The sequence below is a fragment of the Muscardinus avellanarius genome (genome assembly GCF_963383645.1).
Source record: "Muscardinus avellanarius genome assembly, chromosome: 6".
In the NCBI taxonomy this organism is placed as follows: domain Eukaryota; kingdom Metazoa; phylum Chordata; class Mammalia; order Rodentia; family Gliridae; genus Muscardinus; species Muscardinus avellanarius.
In genome coordinates this window covers 16,120,449-16,140,165 of record NC_137791.1, presented here as the reverse complement: position 1 = coordinate 16,140,165, position 19,717 = coordinate 16,120,449, and the positions used below count along the sequence as shown (strand labels likewise).

General features: G+C 43.3%; 1 protein-coding gene across 2 annotated transcripts in view; it reads right to left on the bottom strand.

The window, feature by feature from the left end:
* The window catches only part of USP38 (ubiquitin specific peptidase 38), a gene marked incomplete at both ends in the record, with an annotated part of 36,190 nt that extends 31,380 nt beyond the window's left edge, over positions 1-4,810 (bottom strand). For both annotated transcript variants that reach the window (XM_080697373.1, XM_080697374.1), the window contains 2 exons: positions 2,404-2,539; positions 4,129-4,810. In XM_080697373.1, the coding sequence (XP_080553499.1) occupies positions 2,404-2,539; positions 4,129-4,810 (818 nt within the window). The remainder of the gene's footprint in view (positions 1-2,403; positions 2,540-4,128) is intronic.
* Between the last annotated feature and the right edge of the window lie 14,907 nt (positions 4,811-19,717).

The following is a 19,717-nucleotide window of genomic DNA, read 5'->3' as shown; positions in this document are numbered from 1 at the left end:
GAAGTTAAGGAAGGAATGAGCAATAAGAAATTAGAAATAGAAGTTATAGACAAATTAACTCAAATAAGTTTAAGGCACAAAGAAAAAAGAAGAAAAGCTAGAATATAAAGGGAGTGAAACAGCTGGGCATGGTGGTGCAAGCTTGTAACCCCAGAACTCAGGAGGCTGAGACAGGAGGATCACACAGGTTCGCAGCCAGCCTCAGCTACTTAGCGAGGCTCTCAGCAACTTAGTGAGACCCTATTTCCAAATAAACTATAAAATAGGTCTGGGAGTGTAGCCTGGAGGTAGAAAGCCCTAGGTTCCACCCCCAGTACCACCAAAAAACAAACAAACAAACAAACAAAAAAAAAAAAAAAGAGGGAAATGGGGGGAAAATGGAAAATCAAAGTCCCTTGAGTCTTTGTAAAAAACACATGTCATTTTTTGGGAAGCCAACATGAATACTTTGGCTTATATAATTTTAGAACAAGGGCACAGAAACCATTTCGTTCCAAATCCTGTATTGTTTCAATATGCTTAATAAATATGCACAAACACAAAGTAGACAGACAAAAAAAGGTATGAGATAAGAACAGATAAGAAAAGGACAATTAGAAAAAGCAGTCACTGAAAAAAATAGCTGGAATAAGCTCTATAGGTGGGTATCTTTAAAGATAAAATTATTAAACCCACTGTAAGTTAAAAATATCAGCTGTTGCATGCTTGTATTCCCAGCATTTGGGAGGCTGAGACAGGAGAATCACGGTTCACAGACAGCCTCAGCTACTTAGTGAGGCACTTTGCAACTCAGTGAGAACTTTTTCCAAAATAAAGAATAAAAAATAGGGCTGGGGATGTAGCTCGGAGGTAGAATGCCCCTGGGTTCCATCCATCCCCAATACCGCAAAAAAAAAGGAGAAAATATCATAAATAAAAAAAATACATTCAATACACGTAACCTACGAAGCATCAGAAGTTATCTTACGGAGTACTAGATGTTCACCCTCTGATTACACTGCTGGCTGGGAGCTGTGGCTGGTGGCTACTGCCCAGCACTTTGAGAAAGTATCCTACCACATATTGCTAGCCTGAGAAAAAGATCAAAATTCCACATTCAAAGTGCAGTTTTTACTGAATGTTTGCTGCTTTTGTACTCTGGAGAAGTTGACAAGTTGTGAAGGGAACCATCATTAGTCTAGTGCTGTCTGTATGATATTCTTCCCCTTAGCCAGGTTGCTTCTTTCATCTTTTACTCTCATGGCCACATCTCTCTGAAGCCTTCCTCACCTTGTCCACTCTTTTTCCTTCCAAAACATTCATCATCAAACATACTAAATTATATTACTCATGCATAATATAGTCTACAACAAAATCTAAATCTAAAATAAAACCAATTTAAAGATGCATAATTATATAGCATGAGGCAAGAAAAAAATGTGCCAATTTAACTAGGACGTCAGTACCTGGGCATTTCCACATTTTAACATCTTTGGAATCAGTAAGCATGTTGAAATCAATGAACTATGTTATCAGATTACTGTCTGCTACTCCAACTAGAAAGTAAGCCATGTGGGCAGATATTTTTATCAGTTTGCTCAAGGCTGTTTTGAACACTGGCATTCATAGTAAGAGCTCAATAAGCCTGAATGACTAATTAAAAAATGAGTGAATAAAAGTACAAAAGTCTTGAGAAGGGCAAATAAGGTTAAGTTTGTACCTAGAAATTTAAGACTAAAACTGCAAAACAATGCTAAAGAGAAAAACATGTTACCAGAAAAGCCTGACTACTCACAAAGGAATGAGAGACTGACTGTTGACTTCGCCATCAACAACAGGAGATGCCTAAAGACAATGCGGTATTATTTTCAGAGAAAATGACTATCAATTTAGAATTCTGTACCTTGCTAATCATCTATTTAAGATTAAGGGGCTAAACAACTTTTGACTGTACTAGAACTGAACATATATTGCAAAAAAGCACTGTCTGCGTGTGTGTCACTGTGGATGGAACCCAGGGGCCTTCTATCTCTGGGCTACAAGCCTAGACCCATTTTTTATTAGAAAACAGGGCTTGTTAAGTTGCTGAGAGAATCACTAAGTTGCCGAGGCTGGTTTTGAACCTGTGATCTTCCTGTCTCTGCCTCCTATATACTGGGATTATAAGCATGCACCACCATGACTAGCTTATACACATGCTTTTGAAATTAAAAAACAACAAATTGAAAATCAATTTGTGAATTACTGGAATACCTGTCAAGGCTATAATAAGGTAAACCAATAATGTGTAGAATCTTTTATGTATTTGATTCCATAAGTTCAGTTTTAATCATTTCTCTAAGTTTTTCATTACTCACAAACTACAACAAAGTATCTCCTCCTTTCCCACTCAGAATTACTATACCTAGTGTTATGAACGAGTACCTGCAAAGAGCTTGGGTCATGCTTGCGTCTTTCACATTTGGGTCTGTGGTAAGGCTCCTGATGAGAACTGTAATCATCTGAAGAGGAATGTGCTGCACAAGGCTTGCCAGTGCCACAGAAGGTTCAAATGACGCATCTATTTTTTTTTAATTGAAAAGGAAAAAAAATATGGTAAGAAGCTTCAAGCGAAGTGTTTAAAGAAAACAACACTTTCCCCAAAGAACAACCATCTACCTATTTGCAGCAAAAGTATTCATTAGAAACAGCTGTTGTTACAAATGTTGAGTACTCTAATATAAGAGGAATATTAAGTGATGGTAATGAGAGATTAAGAGTGAATAGCAATGATCACTCATTCTACAGATAGAATATTGAAATATAAAGCTGTTATTCACCATACTTTAATCCATACTTATTTTTTCATATCCCTTAATACTACATTACATGCGAGATATCATTTAAATTCCCACTTCAAATATGTGAAATTAATTTAAAATTATTACAGTAGTTATTACATTGCTCTTAAGGAAGATTTTAAAAATCTTGTAAGTTGAAATTAGATGAATGGGAGGGGTGGCTGCTTAAACTACATAAAAATTAAGCAAGTCCAAGAAGAGCACCTTTAGTACTAGAGTTGAAAACAATAACAACAACAACAACACTGGGGGAAAGTCTAACAATACAAATAAAATACAGTAAGAAGGAACCAATCAAATCAGATACCCTAAATATATATAGTTGGCATGTAAAAAATTAACCAGAATGTGTGAGCTTGTTAACTCCACCCTTACTTCTGGTTTTTAAGATAAAAGGATGCCTTCTCACAAGTTATATTTTGAACATCCAGTGGTATAATTAGGGAGAATAGTTATACCATGTAGACAGGAGGTGACTTGTTTTTGGATTTACTATCTCACAGCCTACAAACTTGAAAGTTCCAAGGCTTTCAATAACACATACATGTTAAATCTCTGGGTGAGAAAGCATTTTCTAGTCAAGTATTATCTGATTCTTCTTCAATTTCTGAGGATGCCGTTCATGTCACAAAAATGTTTATGTCCTTCTCCTCCTCTCTACCTGTATTCTTTCTCACATCCATTACTGTAGACAGAAAATGCCAAAAATTTAAAACTACACAGTAAACTGGGATAATCTAGTAATAAAATAATCTGCACAGTCCACTGCATAAAAGTGGGGGGTAATTAAAAATAGGCAAAAACTGGTGTATTCATTTCGAGTCACCCCTCCATGCCATTTTGGCATGGGGCTGTATCTCTATTTTCTGTATTTCTATCTTTTTAATAAACTTCTTTAAAAAAATAGGGAAAAACTTACTACAACAAGATGATAGGATCGCAAACAAAAATAATGTGGTAAACATTATTATCCTATCATTAGTCACTAATGAATAGACGCTTTACATAGTAGCCGTCATCTTAAAAGCATTCCATAACTTTGAGCAGAGGCTGGGTAATTAAATAACTTGTTTAGTGCCAAAAGTCTTAGACCTAGATGTTCTCAACCTTTAAAATCGGAACACTGCATGTTTTTAAGGTACCAAGTGACATCGTGGATAAGGTAGTGGATTGGAGTAAAACTCAGGATGAGGACACCAAGATTTGCTCTTGTTAAGAATGTTTTCCAGACAGGAAGCAAACATCGTACGTAAGAGCGACACAGATTGCATTTCCAATAGACATTCTCTTGAAATATAACGATCCTCACCTGTGGAAGAGATGCTTGCAAAGACTTCTTGCAGGGAAGGTAGCAGCGTGGAGGGCTCGGCCTTCCAAATATTCTGCAGCAAGTTACTCACTTTTGTTACCTGGGAGACATATTCCCGCAGCTCTTTTTCGTGGGTGGACACACACTGGAAGTGGCCGATCGTTCGAACAAGCTGTTGACAGAAGGTGATGGACAGTTTCCCTTTGGGGATGCACTGCACGAAATCGGTCAGAAGGTCGCTTAGTCGGGCACAAAGCTGCGGCTCGGGCCTCTCACACACCATCCGTAACACCTCTACCTGCAGCAGGCTGAAGAGGTCCAGCACCGACGGGCAGCTCATGATCAGCTTCAAGCCGTTGTGAATGTAGTCTAGGATGGCTACGTCTTTCCTGTCCAGAGAGTGGTAGCCCTGCTGAAGGAGGCCCAACACGAAGGTCTTGTTGAAGAATGCCTCGAACTCGGGCCGGTGGTACCGTGCGTAGGCCTCCAGCACCTGGTGCCCCACTTGCCGCTGGAAAGGGTCCTGGCCCTCCAGGATCAGCCGGGTCGTCAGGTCAAACATGGCCTCGCACTGCGCCCCATCCAGCCAGTGCTCCGCCGACTCCACCACCTTCCGCACAATCACCCGCTTGAGAGGCAGCGGGTGCGAAGAACTCACCAGGCCCTCCAGGATCTTGTCCATGGTCGCCACTCTGCCAGGCCAGTGCGGGGGTACTCGGCGCGGGCGGCGGGCGCCCCGAGGTGGGGCACGAGAGCACCGGGGCGGAGGTGAACTTGGAGCGGAGCAGCCGCGGGACGGGCCACCGCCACCGCCGCCTCAGCAGCCACATCTATCGGCTAGGGGGGCCCATCCAAGCCGGGGAGGGCGCAGGAGCGACACCACGTGCGATCAGCCTAAGGCCCCGGAGGTCAGGACGCGGTCGCCGCCCCGGGCCCGCGCGCGGTCCCCTTCGGCATCGGCGCGGAGGGGCCAGCAAGGCCCCCGGCTTCGGCTGGCGATCGGGCCCGGGGCTGCGAGGCGGCGGGCGGGCACGCGTAGACGTTCAGGCTCAAGGTGGCGGTGGAAAGAAACCAGCCCTGGGCTGAATCGGGCGGCGCTGTCACTGAAGAGCTGTCAAGAAGGGTGCCCGGATCGGTCCGGGAAACGAGGCGGAGGCGAGCACCCTTGACCCGGATTCAGAAATGCGGCAAAACAGGAAGTGAAGCTCGAAGGACCGTCTGGAAGACCCGCCCCTTCCGCCTCGGGCTCCTCCCTCCCTGCTCCCTCCCCTCCCTCGCCCGGGCACTTCCGTCCCTCTAACTCCCCTCCGCTCCGCCCCCTTTGCTGACGCGCAGGCGCGGCCGCCTCCAGCGCGTCACGCTGTGGCGCTGCGTCACTGGAGAGCGTGTGTCGAGTCACAGGCGGACTTCCGGGAGGAGCTGTCCCAGCCGCACGTGGTGCGGGTGGGCGGGCTCTAGCGTTCCCGCCTGCTGGGCGCTAGTGGTTCTGTCAGGGGCAGGTTGCACGTGAAAACCCGAGAAAATGCTCTTTGGGTAGAATCTCATGAATGAGAAAGTTTTGGGAACGCGAGAAGATCGTTTGGGAGGAAGTAAGGAAAAATTAAGCCCGGATCGAGGAGAAAGCTTTTCACGGCCTGGCGCGTTCATCAAGGAGTGCGCTGGGGCGCCTAGGAGACATTGGCTTTCTCCTGCCCTGTGGCTGCAAAAGTAAGGGCTGTGCTGGAGGCGACACAGGGCCACAAGGAGAATCAGTAGAGGTTTGTTTAACAGGCTGCAGCTCTGTTAGCTTCTGAATCACATTGTAAATTTATAAGTTGCCCCCCAAATGGAAGGAGAGTAAGGGAGAATACAGATAAGAATGAAAGTATATGTTTGCCCGTCATATGAAAGAATACTTTGAAAACCCGGTGAAAATACAACAGAATTTAACCTATGTATGTGCTGACATTGAAGATAATTCACCATAAGGAAGAACAGGTGAAATCATGCTTCTGCTCTTTGAAGTTAAATTTCAAAGATTCACAACAGGAATTTGAAGTTTAATCAGAGTCGTTCACAGTGGAAAGTAATAGTGCCTAAGTATAGCTTTCTTTAGGTTTGGTAATGTAGTTGTGAAACCAGACATTAGTGGTTTGTAATACAGACAAAACTTTAAAGAAACAGTTCACTTAAAATGTCCAACAGAAGAACAAAATTTTAAATTGCTTCAATTTGCTAAAAATATCTTTTCCCTCTCGTTATAAATATGATTACACCAATACAGAGAAGACATCCATTGGAGTAATCTCAAAATGAATTGCAGTTTAGTGGAGATAGAAACTGGGTAAATGAGAACTTGAGACTGTTGGGCCGGGACTATGCGGGGACGAATAGAGCCACACACCAACAGGATATTAAACAATTTATTAAAAGAATTTGAAAGAATTTAGCACAAAAGAAAATTACCAGCTAGCTGAGGCTGAAGGCTCTCGAGCTAATTGTTAGAGCTGCGCGCCCCTTCAGTCAGCCAGAACCCTTTTTATGGAGGGAAACCATAAAACCCTTAACTCTATTTGATCTTTTCCTAATTGACTAAGCCCCCTTAACTTAGACAGGTAACAGTTTTTGGTTGTCTAGTCCCCTCTTAGGTCCATATCTGGAAACCAGTTTGTCTTCTTTAGGTTTCCCCTGGGGAGGTGTCGAACTTTGTACTGAGCAGTTTATCTGTAGTTTATCTGAGAATAAAGAGTGAAGGAAAAGTGGTGATTATCCAAGACCAAAGAGGAGGAGGAAGAGTGGTGATTACATTCGAGGGGTAGTTAACAATTTCAGGAAGGCATAGGTTAAACAACAGGGTTTGCAGAAGTCACATTGGCCCTTCAGAGACTAAGTTGATTTGTAGGAAGAAATTGAAAATAGAAGAGTTAACGAATGGTTCTAAAAATAATTTTAAGGAAACAATGACTTTGGAACTTTCTTTTTCAAATAGGTAGAAGGTAAAATGACAGAGAAAAGTTTGGCTTTACTGGGAATATTGCCACATTAGAAGACAAATGTAGAAAGTAAATTATTAAGATGGAAGGGTAGGATTGTAGATTTGAGGTTAAGATTTGGAATTAGTTTTTGTGCTAAGGAACCAGTTGAGAATGGATGATGATTTTTTTTTTTTTTTTCGGTACTGGGGATGAAACCCAGGGGTATTCTACCTTTGAGAGACACCCCTAGTGAGGAGATAGAAAGGAAATAGGCAGATAGGGAGGAGGCCTCAGTAGAAAAAACTTAATTTGCTGAGGGGCGAGGGGCCAAGGTTTAGAGATAAGAAAGACCAAAGCTTCACAAAACCATCTGATTACTAATCAACAAACCCAGGAGATATCACTAGAGCAAGTCTGGCACTCCTGCTGAAAGGAGACTCTTCAAAGGACATGCAAATTCTGAGAGCTGCTTCCCAGAATTCCCAAATTCCCAAACTCACCACAACCAAACAGAGGACATGCAGACATATATAAAAACCCCCAGAGAAGCCACCAAAACGGGTTTTTCCCTCTCGGGGACCCCCTCCCCTTTGGGGAGCTTTTCTCTCTCTCGCAGGTCATGTTAGCCTTGAGAGAAGGTGGAGTGCAACTGAGGGCTTGTGGCTCGGGCAACACTCAGGTAGTGACCTGAAGACCTCTGCTGGACATCAAGGCCGACCAGGGCCCCTAGGGGTGATCTGTACTTTTCTGGCAGATTGCGTGGACTCTGGGAGAAAGTAGTTTGTAACTTATGGCACTTGGCTCGGGCTACACTCGGGTAGTGACCTGAAGGCAGCTACTGGACACCAGAGCCCCAACAGCCCCTTTGGGGTGTTCTGCCACTTTCCCTATTCCTTTCTGGCTGGTCGCGTGGACTTTGGGAGAAAGCAGCTTGTAACTGAAGGCATTTGGCTCGGGCTACCCTCAAGTATTGTCCTGAAGGCAGCTGCTGGACTCCAGAGTTCTGACAGCCCCTTTGGGGTGTTCAGCCTCTTTTCCCTATTCCCTGCTGCTTTCAATAAACCATTTACTCCCCTTCCTGCAGTCTGTGGGTGTCATTCTTCACTCACCGTAGACAAGAATCCGGTAAGGAAACGCTGAGTTTCTTCTCAAGAAACTCCGTTTCATCTTTGATGAAACACTGGGTTTTTTCTCAAGAAGACCCCCGTTTCATCTTGGGGGGCTCAGAAGAAACCCCCATTTCACTAGCCCTAATTTTTTATTCTTTATTTTGAAACAGGGTCTCACTGAGTTGCAAAGGGCCTCACTAAGTAGCTGAGGCTGTCGGCGAACAACAATCCTCTGGTCACAGCTTCCCAAATGCTGGGATTACAAGCATATGCCACCATGACCGGCTCAAAATGGCTAATTTTAATTTATTTTGTAACATCTAGAGGTTGTATAATACTACCATGTTCCCTGTTCAACATTTTAAAATATTTTCAGTCTGTGGAAGGGTTTTGTTGCAGTGAGCCATGCCACTAATCATGGTTTAGTGGGTGCTCCTGCCATGGGTTTTAAGATTTTGTATAAAGATTTAGTCTAAGGCCCCAGTTGCTAATGAAATGGCTTTGCAAGTATCTTAGATCAGAGAGAAGGAGCTAAGTGATAAGGATGAAAAAGAAAAAGCACAGGATAGGGAATTATTATTTATTATGCATCTGCTATGTTTTGGGGACTCAACATATTATACTTTAGCCTTAGTTCTCAAAACACTTTTGGAAGTAGGTGTTAGGAGCTCTATTTTATAGAATACTTTATATAATAGCAATGAACACATTAAATTAAAAATAAATTAAAATATATATTATCATTGATAATTGCTCAAAATCAGAAATACTTAGGTGTATATTTAACAAAACATATTACAAGACTTAATGTTGAAATCACTAAGACACTGATGAAAGAAATGATCATGTGAATTAGATCTGTGAATTGGAAGACTTAACATAGTGCTGATGTTAATTATTCCTAAATTGAAGTGTAGGCATAATGTAATTGCCAGGAAAAAAAATGCCTAGGAAGAAACTAGAATAGATACAGTTCTGAAAAGGAAGAATTATATGGGAGAAATCACCCTACCTGCATCTAAAACTTCTTATGTAGCCAGGAGTGGTGGTGCACACTTGTAATCCCAGCATTTGGGAGGCTGAAACAGGAGGATCTGGGTTCATGAACAGCCTCAGCTACTTAGGCCCTCCATAACTTAGTGAGACCCTGTTTCAAAATAAAGAATAAAAAATAGGGCTGGGGGTGTAGCTCAGAGGTAGAATGCCCCAGTACTACAAAAAAAATCTCAGGTGCCATGATAATCAATAAGGTATGATATTGACAGATGGATAGACATAACTCAATTATATAATTAGACACAATTATACCCAATTGATTTTTGACAACAGGGCAAAGGCCATTCAATGGAAGAACAAGAACTCTTTACAACAAGTGGTGCCAGATCAGTTGAATATCTATAGGCAAACAACAATAACCACAAACAAAAATTGGCATAAATCACATGCCTTTTATAAAAACTCAAAATGGATCGTGTATTTTAACTCTGAAACAAAATCTTAACAAATTTTAGAAGAAAACAGGAAAAAATCTTTAGGACCTTAAGGTTTGCCCAAGAACAAATTAATAAATTGGGATTCATCAAAATTAGAAACTTTTCCTGAGTGAAAGACTTGAGAGTATGAAAAGACAAGCTAAAGACTATGGTAAAATATTTGTATAAAATATATTTGATAAAGGATTTGTATCAAGAATAAAGAATGCCCAAAAATCAACAGTAAAAGACTTGTGCATCAAACTACACTATCAAGAGTGTGAAAAGGCCGGGCATGGTGGTCAATGTCTATAATCCTAGTACTTTGCATGCTTAGATAAGAGGATCGCAGCTTCAAGGACAGCCTCAGCAAGTAGTGAGATTCTCATCAACCTCATTAGATACTGTTTCAAAATAAAAATTAAATGAAAAAATAGGGATGGGGGGTGTAGCTCAGAGGTACCAGTACCAAAAAAAAAAAAAAAAAAAGTGTGAAAAGACAGCTCATGGAATAGGAATGTTTGCAAAGCATGTATCTGATTAGAGATTATATAGAATATATAAAGAACTATAGCACAACAAGAAGACAACTAAAAAAATGGTCAAAAGACTTGAGTAGACACTACAAGGAAGATATGCAAAGTACTCAATATAAGAAGAGGTCCCACATCACACACATTGGGGTGACATAGAAGACAATGGAAAGTAGCATGTTGGCAAGGATGTGGAAAAATTATGCATTGTTGGCAGGAATGTAAAATGTGACACTGTTGTGAGAAATAGTTTGGTGGCTTATCAAGAGCTTAAATTATCATATGATCTACCAATTTCACTTCTAGGTATGTAACTTTAAGAGTTAAAAGCAGGGACTCAAAAAGATACTTGTATACCAATGTTTACAGTAACATAGTTCACAATGGCCAAAAGGTGAAAACAATTAGATATTTCTGAAGAAATGAACAGATAAATAAAATGTGGTTTATACATAAAAAGATATGTTATTCACCCTTAAAAGAATGAGATTCTGATACATGCTACAACATGGATGAACCTTGAAAATACTAGGCTAACTGTAGTAAGCCAGCACAAGAAGACACATATTATTCTACATCTTTGATGGATTTAGAATAGTCAAAGTAATAGAGACAGAAGTAGAATGGAGGTTTATAGGGGATGGGATGGAGAAGAGAAAGTTATTTAAAGGATATAAAAGCTTTCTGTTTGAAAGGATGAAAAGCTTTAGAAAGGATTGGTGGCGGTGAAAGTATCTAATGCCACTGATCTTTACAATAAAATGGTTAAGTGGTAAATCTTATGTTATATATGTATTTTACTACAATAAACAAATCAACAGTTAAAGAGCCAAGCAATCCAATTCAAACTGCACAAATGATAGGAAGATGTTTCACGGAAGAGAATATACAGATTTCAGATAAGCACAGGAAAAGATGTTCAGCATCACTAGCCATTGGGGGAAATGCAAATTGATACCATGAAAAATCATTACATATAAATTAGAATGGCTAAAATTTAAAAAAAAGGGTGGCAATACTAATATAGGCAAAGATGTAGAGAACTGGGTCTCCCATACACTGCTGGTGGGAATGCAAAATGGCTCAGCCTTTTTAAAAAATTATTTGACAATTTCTTAAAAAATAAACATGCACCGCCTTCCTCCTAGGTCTCCGCTGAGCTCTGTTAGGATAAGCAGCCCAGTCATGCCAAAGATGGCGCCTCTCCGGCTTCTCTTCCGGATTGTGCTGGCTACCTCATAGCCAGCCAAAGGGGGCCACGGGATGCCCAACAACCAGTCCCCTGATAACACACTCACTGGGGTATGAACCATCCAATCAGTAAACGCCCCGTACTTTGTGTGATCTTCCGCTGTGAGCGGAAGCTCCCTCCTCCCAGCTGCCTGATATAAAAGGGAGCTGGGCTGTCTTAATAAAGGATTTGCTTGCTTGCTTGCTTGCTTATCTCTGACGGCTGGCCTTGGGTCTTTCCTGCGCCAACCTTTCAAGCTCCCTCCTCACAGATGATGTCCAGGATTCTTAAGCATGTAAGGAAGAAGCAGTCCCCCTTTGCGAGGAATTTTCCCAAAAGTTCCAGGTCAGTTGGATATGTTTTGTCTGCATCTCCAGAATCCTGGCTGCTGCCACGGCCATCTTGACCCCTCTCCAATATTTTTTCTTTTCTTTTTTCTTTTTTTGAATAAGAGAAGACAGTATGTGTGGTTTGAAGAGGTTGTGGGATCAGGCACTCGGTAGCAATGAATTTTTTCTCCCTTCCAAAAGCGGAGTCCCACAGCCTCACCATGCAGAGCAGGATCTGTTGTTCTAAGTGCAACACGGCTGGTGCAGCACAGCAGCACTGAGTTCCTCGGTACCCGCGGCTCGGCCTCCCACCAGGCACTGGGCCTTCCCAGGAGCGGACTGGGCTGCCCACCCCCAGCCCAGTACTGGGCCTTCCAGGTTGCAGGCCAGACTGCCCACCCCCAGCCTGGCTCCGGGCCTTCCCTGGAGAGGGCTGGGCCGCCTGCCCCCAGCCCAGGACTGGGCCTTCCCGAGAGAGGGCTGGGCCGCCCGCCCCCAGCCCAGGATGAGCCTTCCCGGGATCGGAGCCTGCTGAGGGGTTAGGCCTGTGCTGGAACCAGGGAGGCTGGAATTGGGGCCTGCTGTGAGGCAAGGCTGGTGCTGGGGCCTTCAAGGCCGGGATTGGAGCCTGCTCAGGGGTTAGGCCGGTGCCGGGGCTATTGAGTGGTTAGTCTGGTGCTGGGGCCAGTGAGGCCGGGATCAGAGCCTCCTGTGAGGCAAGGCCGGTGCTGGGGCCTCCAAGGCCAGGATCAGAGCCTGCCAAGAGGTGAGGTGGGTGCCGGGGCCAGTGAGGCTGGGATTGGAGCCTGCTGTGAGGCAAGGCTGGTGTTGGGGCCTCCGAGGCCGGGATTGGAGCCTGCCGAGGGGTGAGGCTGGTGCTGGGGCCAGTGAGGCTGAGATCAGAGCCCGCCGTGAGGCAAGACTGGTGCTGGGGCCTCTGAGGCCGGAATTGGAGCCTGCCAAGGGGTGAGGCTGGTGCCGGGGCCAGCAAGTCTGGAATCGGGGCCTGCCATGAGGCAAGGCCGGTGCTGGAGCCAGTGAGGCCAGGATCAAAGTCTGCTGGGTGGCCAGGCCAGTGCCGGGGCCTTCAACAGTGGGATCGGAACTTGTAATGTGGCATACACAGAGAAATATCACAGAAATAAAAAACCAGATGCTTCCCCTAACATGTAAATTTGGAAGAGATAGGTAATAGGAGGAGATCTAGTTGAAGAAGGGGCCCTATAGAGGAGAAATTAAGGTGACCAATCAGAGGGGATGGGATGGGGGAGGATGGAATCTCTTCAAAACTCATGATGTACATAAACAAATGTATCAAAGTTAATCACCAATCAAGTATGGGATTGAGGGAGGGGGAGGGAATGGGATGGGTATTGGATAAGGGCTAATTGGATGATGTGTGCTTGTATATCCTCACAAGTCTTGTATTCCATTGTGATGTATGACTACATTGCACCAATACAAATATATATATATATATATATATATATATATATATATATATATGAGATTATTCTGAAAAAAAAATTAAACATGCAACTGTCATATGACCAAGCAATTAAATTACTAGGTATTTATTCCAGAGAAGTTAGGATTTAGATTTACACAAAAACATGTCCATAAGTGTGCATAGCAGCTTTATTTGTAATAACCAACAACTGGAAATAATCAAAATGTTGACAGTAGGTGAATAGTTAAGCAAATACATTCATAACATGGACTGCTCTTAAGGAATCAAAAGAAAGGATTGATAGGCACAGCTTGGATTTATCTTAAGGGTACAAAGGATGTGTCTGTATTATATTGAAATTTTTTTATGAATAATTATGTGAAAATAAGTTAAAAAACACCCAAAGTATCCAATACTAGTGGTTTTTCTTTCTTTTTTTCTTTTTTTTCTTTTTTTTTTTTTTGTGGGTCTGGGGATGAAACCCAGGGGCATTCTACCTCCAATCTACACCCTCTGCCCTATTTTTTATTCTTTATTTTGAAACTGGGTCTCACTAAGTTGCAGAGGGCCTCGCTAAGTAATTGAGGCTGTCCGCGAACCGCGATCCTCCAGATCTCAGCCTCCCGAATGGTGGGATTACAAGCGTGCGCCCGGCTTTTTTTTTTTTTTTTTTTGGTGGTACTGGGGTTCCTGGAAATCCTTCTACCTCTGGGCTACACTTCCAGACACCTATTTTTTTATATTTTTATTTGGAAACAGGGTCTCTAAGCCAGCGAGGCTGGCTTCAAACCTGCTCGATCCTCCTGTCTCTGCCTCCCAAGTGCGGGGATTTTTAACTGTGCTGTTTTTTATTTTCTCCCCCAAAACCTTGTAACATTTGGAATTATGATATTGGACCTTTCAGATTCATTGTTTAAGATGCAAATGCAATCATGACTATGCATAGACAGTAGCCTGACTGTACATGAATTCATTTTCTTATCTAATTACATATAAATGAAAAATGAAGTATGAATAAGTATTGGTAGCCAAAAATATGAAATTTTATTTCTGGATATTATTAAGCTAATGAAAGTGGGGATTACTTATGTACAAACTAGAGTTTTGTGTAATAATTCTCAAAAACTTGTACCTTGCATAAGATGAAATTGCTACAACAGATTTCTTGTAAGAACAATCTACATAGAAAATGTATTAGTAGGCTTGGGCCACTGTAGCAAAATATAGACTTCGTGACTTAAACAACATAAGCTGTATTTTTTCACAGTTTTGTACATAGAAGTTCAGGGTTACATTGCCAGCAGGTCTTTTTCTGGCTGGCAGATGGCCACTTTCTGTCTGTGTCCTCATATTCCTTTCTCTCTTGTGTATGTGCCTGGAGAGAAAAGGTTCTTAGGTGTCTCTCTCTATATAACACTACTGGATTAAACTCCACTCTTATGACCTCATTAATCTTAATTAACTTCCTAAAGGCTCCATAGAAATACAGTCATGTTGGAGGCTAGGGTTTCAACATATGAATTTTGGGGTGAGGATGAGAGGCCATAATTCAGTCTGTAATGGAAATCAATTATTTTTCTATATAGTATATTCTTGCTATTATTTTTAAAATCAGGAAGGTGGTGCATGTTTATTTTTTAAGAAATTGTCAAATAATTTTTAAAAAAGACTGAGCCATTTTGCATTCCCACCAGCAGTGTATGGGAGACCCAGTTCTCTACATCTACATCTGGAGTCTTGTGGCATCTGGAGTCTTCCTCGTGATGTCAGGAGTCTCGTGGCATCTCTGCTCTGGCTTCCTGGGTTCTGCCTCCTGTCCCTCCTGCAGGGTCCAGTGAGGGAAGGGAGGGACCCAACCTATCATCTCAGATTTTTGGTGATATTGAGTGATGACCGAGTCAATAACTACTTCCTGCTCTCAGAGGGGGCATTGTAGGGATCCCCTTGGCCAGGAGAGGTCAGGTCATTCGGAAGTGGGAATGTGGGAGTATGTCTGCAGTGGGATTTGATTGGAATTTATCCTGAATAGCTCAGTAATGCATGTTTCAATGAACTTTAGCAGACAAGAGGCTATTAGAAGAAAAGGCATATCGTGAGAATGGGTCCTGGGAAAGGAAGGAGCCCATCAGCTACTGACCCCTGCCAGGAAGGGAAGGAGCCCAGTAGCTATTGGCCCTTGAAACTCTTCCAGCTATGCGGTAGACTGTCAATATTGTGTTTTTAGATTCTTGCTTAACCTGGTCAGAGTTTAGGGATTTTACTCCACTAGACCAGATTCATTAATGTAATAGCATTTTTCCTTGAGAAAGAGGCATACACTACTCTTTTCAGCAGTGAGTAAATATGAGTCAGTCTGGTCAAATGCAAAACATGCTATTGGGTCAGGAGCACCAGTAGCAGATTTTAGAGAGTTTAATACTTATGGCTGTCCGGCATCCAATGTTTTATGGAAGGGGGGCAAATAAGTCACTTTCACAGTGAATTTCCAGACATAAATAAGTGGGCCTGCTGAAATAAAAGCATTAAAGAGAATTATGCCAAGAAAAATGGAGCTTAGTGGGCCCTGACATTGTACAAGAGAACTGTCATGGGGCTGTTGTGATGGAGCCCTTTTTAGCTGAGTAAGGTGACGCTAGTTGGGGTTCCCCAGCAGTTTGGCCGCAGTAAGTGTGATGAGGATCACTATAAAAGGCCCAGCCCACTGTGGTTGGAGATGTTTTGGTTGAAGTGACTTGAGGAGGACTTGGTCTCCTAGCTTAAGGGCCTTGACTGCTGGGTGTGGAGCTGCTTCTTCAGTCCCAGGTTGGGGAAGATATTGGTCAGGATGTTCCCTAAAGGAGGTGCCTTTCCTGATGCCAGGCAGGGCAATTTTGTCCTGTAAAGGAGGGCCTGTAGTGCGTAGGCAGGAGGGCTTACAATCAATCCTTTGTACCAAGACTGGAAAAAGAAAACTGGGACCTGAAAAGGATGGAAGGACCGAGTAGGCAACCAAAAAGGAGACTGGCTTATCCGTTACCTTGAGAGTTACCTTGGGCCCAGCAAGGATGATTGAGGTTGAGTCCAGGAGCCTTCAGTCTTTGGCCAGGGTGAGTAGGGCCAGTGGAGTGGCCTGGTCTGAAAGGGTGGTCCCCCTGTGCTGAGGCAGCTGGGGCTCACTGCTTTTCCAAGGGCATTGTTTTAGTGGCCCTTCTGGCCATATGCCAGACATGGTCTGATCGGTAGGCGTGGCTTTGTACACTTAGGCAGGCTCCTGGAGGTAGTTGTCCTTGCTGTCCTCCACCCCTAGGTGGTGCTACAGACAGCTGAGCTGCCACCACTGGCTGCAGGGCAGCTACCAGGGATCTGCTTTTAGGCAGAGTTGGAGTGTGCTCCATTTCAGCCTGTTCCTCTCAGGAATTAAAGACTTTAAATGCCATGTTCACCAAATCTCAGGTAGGGGTCTGAAGGCTGTCCTCAGCCTTCTTAATTTTTTGAATATCAGGGGCCGATTGCCCAATGAAATGGGCAATTGCCGACACCACAGATCCTGTCTCAGTAGATGGATCTAAGCAGGTATAGAGGGTAAAAGCCTTCTGAAGCCAATTAAGAAAAATGGCTCGGTTTTCATCTGGACCTTGGGTGGTTTCCTTAAATTTATTGTAATTAACCGCTTTATGGGAAGCAGCCTGCATGCCATCAAGGAGGCAGAGTATCATATGGATTCTCTTTTTTATTCCCTTACCCCTGCCATTTGTAGCTGGCTGTTACTCCCAGTGGGGATCTTCAGAAGGTACCGCAGCTGCTCCCATAGGTGGTTAAATGAGCCCGGTTGGCCCATTCTTGGGCGGCCTTTACAATACAATCCCATTCATCCGGGGTTAAGGCAGTGGTTAAAATAATGTGAAGATCTCTTCATGTGAGATTGTACGCTTGCACAATGTATTGGAATTCTTTAATAAAACTGGATGGATTGGTGGAAAAAGAACCCAGTTTTCTTTCAGTTTGAGAAAGGTCTGGGAGGGAGAAAGGGACATGGATGCAGAGTATGCTTTCCGCACCGGCCACCTCATGGAGTGGGGCCAAGAGAGAAGGTGGGTCCTTGGAGTGGGTACGGTAACTTACAGGGGAAGGCGAAGGGGAGGTAAGTGTTGGTCTCTTAAGGGAAGATGGGGGGAGGGGGAAGGAGCAGGTTAGAGTGTGAGGCTGTCCTAGGGTAGGTTAGTGGTCGGGGCAGTGAGGAGAGATTCTGGGGATCAGGGTCCTCAGAAAGTGATGCCTGTAACCCAGCAAGGTTACAAGCTGGCAACAGCCCGCTGCCACAATGGGGCGACCAAGATGGCGACCTTGTGATGTCACAGGTCGTGACTGCGCGCCATCACAAAATGGCAACTGACGGGAAAATGGTGGCTGATGGGGGAGAGTGGTTGGAGGGACCGCAGGAAAAAGAAAGACTTCCAACCATTTACCAGACCACTTACAAAAGTTGCTGATAGCAGTCAGGGTATTAAAATCCAGAGTTCCATTTTTGGGCCACAGTGACCCATTATTTTGGATTTCTGGCTTCCCATGTCTGGTCTGTGGATGAGAACAAAGAACAGAAAACAGGTACCCCCAATTATACTGATTGACATCTGGGAATGGGGGCCAAGAGGACATGAGGGACATTTCCACTCTTTTCTCAAGGCTGGAGGACAACTTGGTCATCCAGAGGCAAGAAGCCGGAAGGCAAGAAGCCAGATCTGGTGACCAGAGGAAGGGAAGGAACTTGCCCTGTTTGAAAGTGGAAGCATTTGGTCCAATTAAGAGTCGGAGAGTCCAGGTTCCTGGTAGTAAAGAGGAGGGCTCCCAAGGGGACTCACAGGGCCTCAGGGAAGGGTATAAAAAAGAGAAAATAATAATAAAATAAGTCCTTTTGGGGTTGGAGGGTTTCGGCACCAGATGTAACGTTGAAATTGAGTTGGGGGTCACAATGGAGGCAAGAACCAGCAAGGTTATTTAAGAACTCTTTAATCAACCGGCACCTTTGGGCGAGTTCTGCTGACCATTGGGGAAGGGACCAGTGACTGAGCAGCAGAGTCATGGTCAGCAGAGTCACACGCAGAGAGGAAGTGAGGGTATTTATCTTGGGGTGGAGCTAGCAGCATGGGAATGCTGGTCCTCTCGTGACATCTTGGAGTCTCGTGACCTCTGGAGTCTGCCCCATGATGTCAGAAGTCTCACGGATTCTCCGCTCTGGCTTCTGGGGTTCCACCTCCTGTGCCTGCTGTGGGGTCCTGTGGGGGAAGGACCCAACCTACCAATTTCCTATTATGATTTGCACCTATAATGTCCCCTAACAGTTTATGTGTTGAGGAATTGGTGTCCAGTGCAGCATTGTTGGGAGGTGGGGCCTTTGGGAAGCGATTGGATCATGAGGCCTCTGATCTCATCAGTGGGTTAATCTGTTGACAGGTTAATAATTGAAGGGACTATTGGGAAGGGTAGAAACTGAAGTAGGTGTGGCCTAGCTGGAGGGCACTGGGCTGCCCTGAAAGGGTATGTCCTCCCCATCCCTTTTCTCCATTCTGGCTGCCATGAGGTGGGCAGCCATAGGTCTAAAAGCAAGGAAGCTGGCTGACCATGGACTGAAACTTCTGACACTATGAGCCGAGACAAATATTTCTTTTTCTGAGTTGTTGTCATGGTGACAAAAAGAAAATACACAGCCAGAATAATTAATTGAACTTTGAATTGAAGTAGGGTCAGAAATCTGTATTAGTAGACCCCAAAAAGTTTTTAGTCACAACCAGGTTTGAGTTATTAACTTAAGCAAATATTTCTCTACTCTATATTATGCTAAGAAATAGGCCAAAAGAAGTCAAATCACTTATTGGCACAGCTATAATTCTACTAGGTTATATGTTTCTCAGTGTATAAGGTACTGTCTTTTTTTTAGGAATGATATAGAAACTTTTAATAATTTTAAATTATTAATTTTTTAAATTTACAATCCATTAGTTAAAATATTAATGCAAATAATCTTGCTACCTCCAGTTTTAATACTATAGTTATCTGGTTTTATCTTGGTTACATTTTTATTATTTAGAGTCTGGTACATTCATTTACCCACGTGTGTACTCCAGGAGTCTTGTGAATGAGAAATGTTAGAGAATTAAGGAAAAATAATAAAATCATTATTTCACTGATTCTAATCTAAATTCAAAAATATCATTTACTTACAGCAATAAATGTGCCCAGTAAATTCTTTCCATGTCTAAAAAGATGAGAAGCACTAGCTATTGTGTGCTGTGTGTGCATGTGTGTGGTGCTGGGTATGGAATCCAGAGGCATTCATCTTTCACTTGCACCCGTAGCCTTATTTTGTTTTTTCTTTTTGAAACAGGGTCTTGCTAAGTGCTTGGCTGGCTTTAAATCTGTGACCCTCCTGTTTCAGTCTCTCAAGTACTTGAAGCCCTTCCATCCCTGCCCACTGTGTGCTATGGATAATTCATCACTGGCTAACACTTGATAACCAAGAGTAAATAGAATAACA